At 32.6% G+C, this 6000-nt stretch overlaps 1 protein-coding gene across 2 annotated transcripts in view; it reads right to left on the bottom strand.

Annotated features, from left to right (window-relative positions):
* Positions 1-4195: 4195 nt before the first annotated feature.
* Positions 4196-6000, bottom strand: part of LOC135847442 (uncharacterized) — a 41553-nt gene continuing 39748 nt past the window's right edge. For both annotated transcript variants that reach the window (XM_065366981.1, XM_065366973.1), the window contains exon 5: positions 4196-5427. In XM_065366981.1, coding sequence (XP_065223053.1) covers positions 5342-5427 — 86 coding nt within the window. In that variant the 3' untranslated portion in view covers positions 4196-5341. The remainder of the gene's footprint in view (positions 5428-6000) is intronic.

Raw genomic sequence — 6000 nt, 5'->3', positions numbered from 1 at the left:
TTTTGCGAGATCTTCTTTTATTATTATATAATATACTACATAGTATCTTCATAAAAATTCAAAGGTTACTGTAGTACGTACATGTATTAAATTCTATTCCCTGCCCGAAGGGCGGGTAATTTTGCTAGTCTTTAATAACACCTAAAACAGATGAAAATTTACTTCAGAGGCAGGTCAGAAGTTCAGAACTTTGAAGTCAAACTACAAAAAAACACTTCATATCCAAATTAGTAAAATACCATAAATACCGTGAAATTCCGTATATTACTGCCGTATTTTACCAGCGAATAAATTACGGTAATTTAACAGCCCTGACTAGAACAGATTAATGTTGATGATACAGTATCCTGTCTCAGCGTAGATCAGCTGGATGAACTGATAATTAACTTTATTAGTAACGCTTCTAGAAAAGTTGAGGACACCACACCGACACCCTCTCCTCATGATGTTGGTGATAACCTGCTAATTGATAATCTAGCAAGTCTTACTGAAAAAAGAAACAAACTAAGGTTTAAAAAGAACAGATCACTGGGGGAGAAAATATCTTGTGTAAATTAGTGATAGGAAGGCAACAAGGGAAAGAAACAGAAAGAGAGAAAACCAACTGATCAATGATATTTTGGGTTCTTCCAAGAGTATTAAAAAAATTAAAAAACAAAGATCTTTGGGTAATCATTGGATACCATTTATTTATGACGGGGAGGGGCAAAAAGTTTTCTCAAGAGGTGGAATAAACGAAACAGCTTCGGCCTTTTATGCTGAGATTTATAAAGATCCCAATTGTTTACAAAATTCTGAGATTCCCTCAATGGAGGAAACCCATCCACATCCAGAACCAGACTTCCTGAAATCAGAGATAGAGGATATAATAAAAAATCTTAAAAATGAGAAAGCAGCATGGGAAGATAAAGTAACCAACAAACACATAAAATTTGGTATGGGGGGCAAATTGGGAGACCTCATTACAAAATTTTTTAACAAAATATTATAGACCAAAGAAATTCCAAGTACCTAACTGGAGACACTCAAACATAATTTTAATTCACAAAAAGGGGGATAAACACAAATTAGACAATTATAGACCAATAAGTCTGAGTTCAACCTTATCAAAAAATTTTCAAAGGTCATTGAACGCAGAGTGAGAGGTTTCTTGGAATTTCAGCAAACCCCAGATCAGGCGGGGTTTAGGTTTAGGAGGGGGTTCTCAACAACTGATCATCTTTTTACAGTTAATCAGCTGATGGAAAAGGCTAACAAATTTCAAGTCTCCCTCCACCTCGCCTTCATTGATTTCCAAAAGGCCTTTGACTCTCTCAATCACAGCTTCATACTGAAAGCTTTGGTGAACCAAGGGGTACCAGGGGATTATGTAACCCTGATTTGTAATATGTACACGGAACTAAAGGCTAGCATCACTACTGAAATTAAAGGGGAGCCTTTCAGCATACAAAAGGGGGTAAAACAAGGAGATCCATTATCACCTATTATATTTTGTGCAGCCCTGGAAGAAATTTTCAAAGGACTAAAATGGGAGAATAAGGGTACCAAAATTTGTGGGCAACATTTGAATAACCTGAGGTTTGCTGATGATATAGTCCTGGTGGCTAAAAACCTTGAGGAGCTTCTAGGAATGATCTCAGAATTGCAAATGGCATGCCAAAAGGCAGGACTAAAAATGAATGCTTCTAAAACTAAGATTTTATCCAAAGGGTCGGAAGGGAATGAAATTAATATCAATGGCAAACACTTTGAAAATGTTAATGAAGCAAAATACCTGGGTCAAATTATTTCATTTGAAAACAAAATGGTGAAAGAAGTCAATAACCGAATCTCGATGGGGTGGAGAAAATTCTGGTCTTTAAAATTTATTCTAAAAGGAGATTATTCAAATAAACTAAAAACTGATATAATTAATAGGTACATGAAGAGTGATATTCCAAAACTCGCTTTGTCCATTTTCACAACTTTTCAGGATAGAGGAAAAACAGTTTCCCTTTAAACGGGTAAATTGGCTTTTTAGGCGAGTTTAGCACTTTATTTGGGTGGATTTATGATGTAGGAGTCTAGGTATACATTTCATCCACTAAATACTGCTGAAAAAAATTTCAATAAAAATGGACAAAGCGCGTTTTGGAACATTATTTTTTTTAAAATTTTTAGTGAATTGGCTATTTGGGTGAGTTTAACACCTCATTTTGGTAGGTTGATGATGTAGGAATGTGAGTTAATACTTCATCTACCAGGTACCACTGAAAACTCAACTTTGATAAAAATGGACAAAGCAAGTTTTGGAATATCACTCTTCAATTGTGTCTTCCCAGTGATTTCTTATAGAGCTCAAACTTGGACTCTCAGCAGTAGTCTCAAAGAAAAATTAAACGTTACTCAAAATGCCATGATTCGCTCAATGCTGGGAGTCTCAAGAAAACAAAAGATCAGAATGGCAAGCCTCAGACAAACAGCCAAATGTAAGTAATAGGATTTTAACTCAGGAAATTAGGAGGAAAAAATAGGAGTGGGCTGGTCATATTGTGAGGGCAAAGGACGGTAGGTGGGGAAATAATATTCTAAACTGGATGCCAGAAGGGGGAAGGCGGACAGAGGGTGAGGTGGTCAGATGATATTGTCAAATTCCTAAAAACAAAACATTACTGTAGAAGTGTAGAATAGTGCTTGACCGGGCTGAATGGGCCCGGCTAAAGGAATTCTTTGCTCAAGATTTGGGCCTGGCTTACTAGAGAGATACCTGACTGTATACTATCTGTACTTTGTGTGTTATGTAATATGTAAAAGCCAATAAAGGAATTTATTTATTTATTTATTTAGTGTAATTTTTGTTTTAACAAAAAACATCAAGTTTTTGGTAAATAGCCAGTAACTTTTGATAATTCTTTTTTGGTGAATTAATATTAATTTTTAGTAAATGAAATGATTAGTTATTTTTGGTGAACTACTCGTAGTCGTAATTAAAGTTGGTCGAAAATTTTGGTAAATTGCTTGGGTAATTTTTGTTTTGGTAAATTAATGGCGTAATTTTTGGTAAATTGGTATTCCAATTGGTAAATTTTCATAAATTGCTGGGGTAAATTTCAGTTTTTCAATAAAGTTGGTAGAAAATGTTGTTAAATTACTGGGGTAATTTTTAGTAAATTGGTAAATTTTAGTAAATTGCTGTGGTAATTTTTGGTATTGTTAAATTAGTGGGGTAATTTATTTTGTTGAATTTGTGTCAACCTTTGGAAGTAAATTACTGGGGTAATAAAAAATTGGTAAATTAGTGGGGTAATGTCCCTAATGTCTGGTAAATTACTGAGGTAAATGTTGGTAAATTGCTCGAGTAATTTTTGGAAAATTGGAAAATTGGTAAATTAATGGGTAATGTCTGGTAAATTACTGAGGTAAATGTTGGTAAATTGCTGGGGTTATTTTTGGTAAATTAGTAAATTTTGGTAAATTGGTAAATTTTGGTAAATTGATAAATTTTGGTAAATTGGTAAATTTTGGTAAATTTGGGTAAATTGGTAGATAAATTTTGGTAAACTGGTAAATCTCGGTAGTTCCGTAAATTTTGGTAAATTGGTAAATTTTGGTAAATTGATAAATTTTGGTAAATTGGTAAATTTGGGTAAATTGGTAGATAAATTTTGGTAAACTGGTAAATCTCGGTAGTTCCGTAAATTTTGGTAAATTGGTAAATTTCGGTAAATTGGTAAATTTTGAGGTAATGTCTGGTAAATTACCGAGGTAAATGTTGGTAAATTGCTGGGGGTTATTTTTTACTTTTGAATTCGTTTAAACGTAATAATTTATGCGCGTTATTACTGAGTGTCTAGTGTTAAATCTAATAAAATTTATGATCGACATAATGGACAGGATTATTTTATACAATGAATATTCGTATTCAATCTTATTAATTATGCCATCCAGTGAACTGATCAAAAAGTGAATTCGAATTCATATGTATTTGAAAATGCGAATCAAAGTAAGTAGGAATTAGCAATGAAATGAAGTCAAACATTTATAATGGATACTGGGTCCTATTCATTTGGCACTTTTGAAATAATCGATCCATCGATCTACTTACTTGATAAGTCGATCAGTTGCGCAATAAGATAATGCCCAATTAGATGAATTCAATTCAGTAGGCCTGTTATGAAAAAATACTTGAATGAAATGGTACGCGAATAGACATGCATTCAGTTGTTCTTATTTATTTATTTATACTAAATTTAAAAAAACGAAATCACATTTGATTTGATTCAGATGGTTTTTTCTAAATTAGTTTTTTTTTTTAAATAATTTATTTAGTTTTTAACTTCGATTACTTATTACGGATTTTTTGCGTGTGTTTTTTTTGAAAAATAAAATACAGTTTGAAAGCCAAGCCACTATTACGTAGTGGCAGAGTCAGTAAGACGTGGCAAAGTATTTTCATAATTTTGCAGCAGTGGCAGTGAGAATTCTGAAAATTGATTTTAAAGTTTGGTAATTTGGAGGTAATAATAATATGGAATTCTGAAAATTGATTTGAAATTTTGTAAATTTGAAGGCAATGGAAATCCTGAAAAATGCTTTGAAATGTTGTCATTTAGAGATGATGTGAATTCCAAAAACGGCAAAAACTGATTAAAAATTCCATAATTTAAACCCAATGCGGAATTCTGAAAATTTATTTCAAATATTGCATCATTGTTGCTTTTTGCCAAAAATAGTCCAAAATTCTCGATTATTTTTGAGAAAAATTCCAAAAAGTAAGTACTCACTGTTTGATGAAAATTGTCAAAAATTGAAAAGAAGTATCTTTCTTTTACCTAAAAACTCCAAAAAAAAGTATCAGTTTTCGAAAAAAAATTACGAAAAAATGTACCTATTCTTCCTACCCTAACTCCAAAATATTTCCTTTTTTTTTTGCTAAAGTTGTCAAATTTTTGTTTTCAGAAAAAATTCTTGTAAGTTAATTGCTTAAAATTTTTTTTTTCCAAAAAATATCCAAAAGTCTGTCGCTTTTATGACAGAAATTGCCAAAAAAGAATCAATTTTTTTCCAAAAAATTTTCATAAGTTAGGCATATCATACGCAGGTAGATACCCTTACCTAACAAAGTTATTTATCAAAGTTCATAAATTTGGAGAGTCAACTAGGTTGGTACAAAACATGTCGTTACATGCAGATTCTTTAGTTTTAGTAGTCAAATAAATTGATATTAATGATGTGATGCTCGAAAATTCTTATCATTAGACCATGGTACATATATTAAACGTAATACTATCATAGTTTTTGATTAGTTGAATAAGTTGTTTGTTCAGAATCATTTTTCATTCATAAATTTGAATAAGAATAATCACGTCGACACGTGAATTTCCCCTGGGTTTGAAACTGAAATTGTGTACTTTTTGTGAGCTCCGTTATCTGGGAAACAGGAATTATCTGAAACAGAAATAATAGAGAGTATTTCTATTTTGGTGAAATTAAAACCATATAATTATTTTTGTACTTGGAGAATTATTGCAAACACATGCATTACATGGTCTCTCTATCTAGCAATATTGAGCAGCAGCAGAGCTGGCATTAACAAGTTTTGCGATCGCAAATTGCGATGAAATGTGGTTTGGCAGTGCCATGCAAGCCAAGATATTATATCAGGCGGGGGGAGGCGGGGGTGGGTGTATGCTAGTTCGCTATTTTCTTCTTTTAAAACGCCCTATCGATCGTCCCCAACTGTGAGCTCATAATGAAAGGCATGACAATGGCCATAACTTTTACAAGCGTTCATGGGACCTACCCAAATGCCACACTTCTAATTTTTCCATTTCACCTACAAACTGTCAGAAAAAATTTAATTTAGAACAAAAATTCATTATTCAACTTTTAAGAGAATAAATTAACTTTGTGGTCAAGGGACAGGAATCTGGAATATACTCATCATAATTCTGACTCAGCACCACAGGGCTAGTGCTGCATTTTACCAAAATGTGTATTTTCAAATGGTATCCTGCACAG

This window comes from Planococcus citri, chromosome 1 (genome assembly GCF_950023065.1).
Source record: "Planococcus citri chromosome 1, ihPlaCitr1.1, whole genome shotgun sequence".
NCBI lineage: Eukaryota > Metazoa > Arthropoda > Insecta > Hemiptera > Pseudococcidae > Planococcus > Planococcus citri.
The sequence above is the reverse complement of the archived record's forward strand: the minus strand, read 5'-3'. Positions and strand labels throughout refer to the sequence as shown.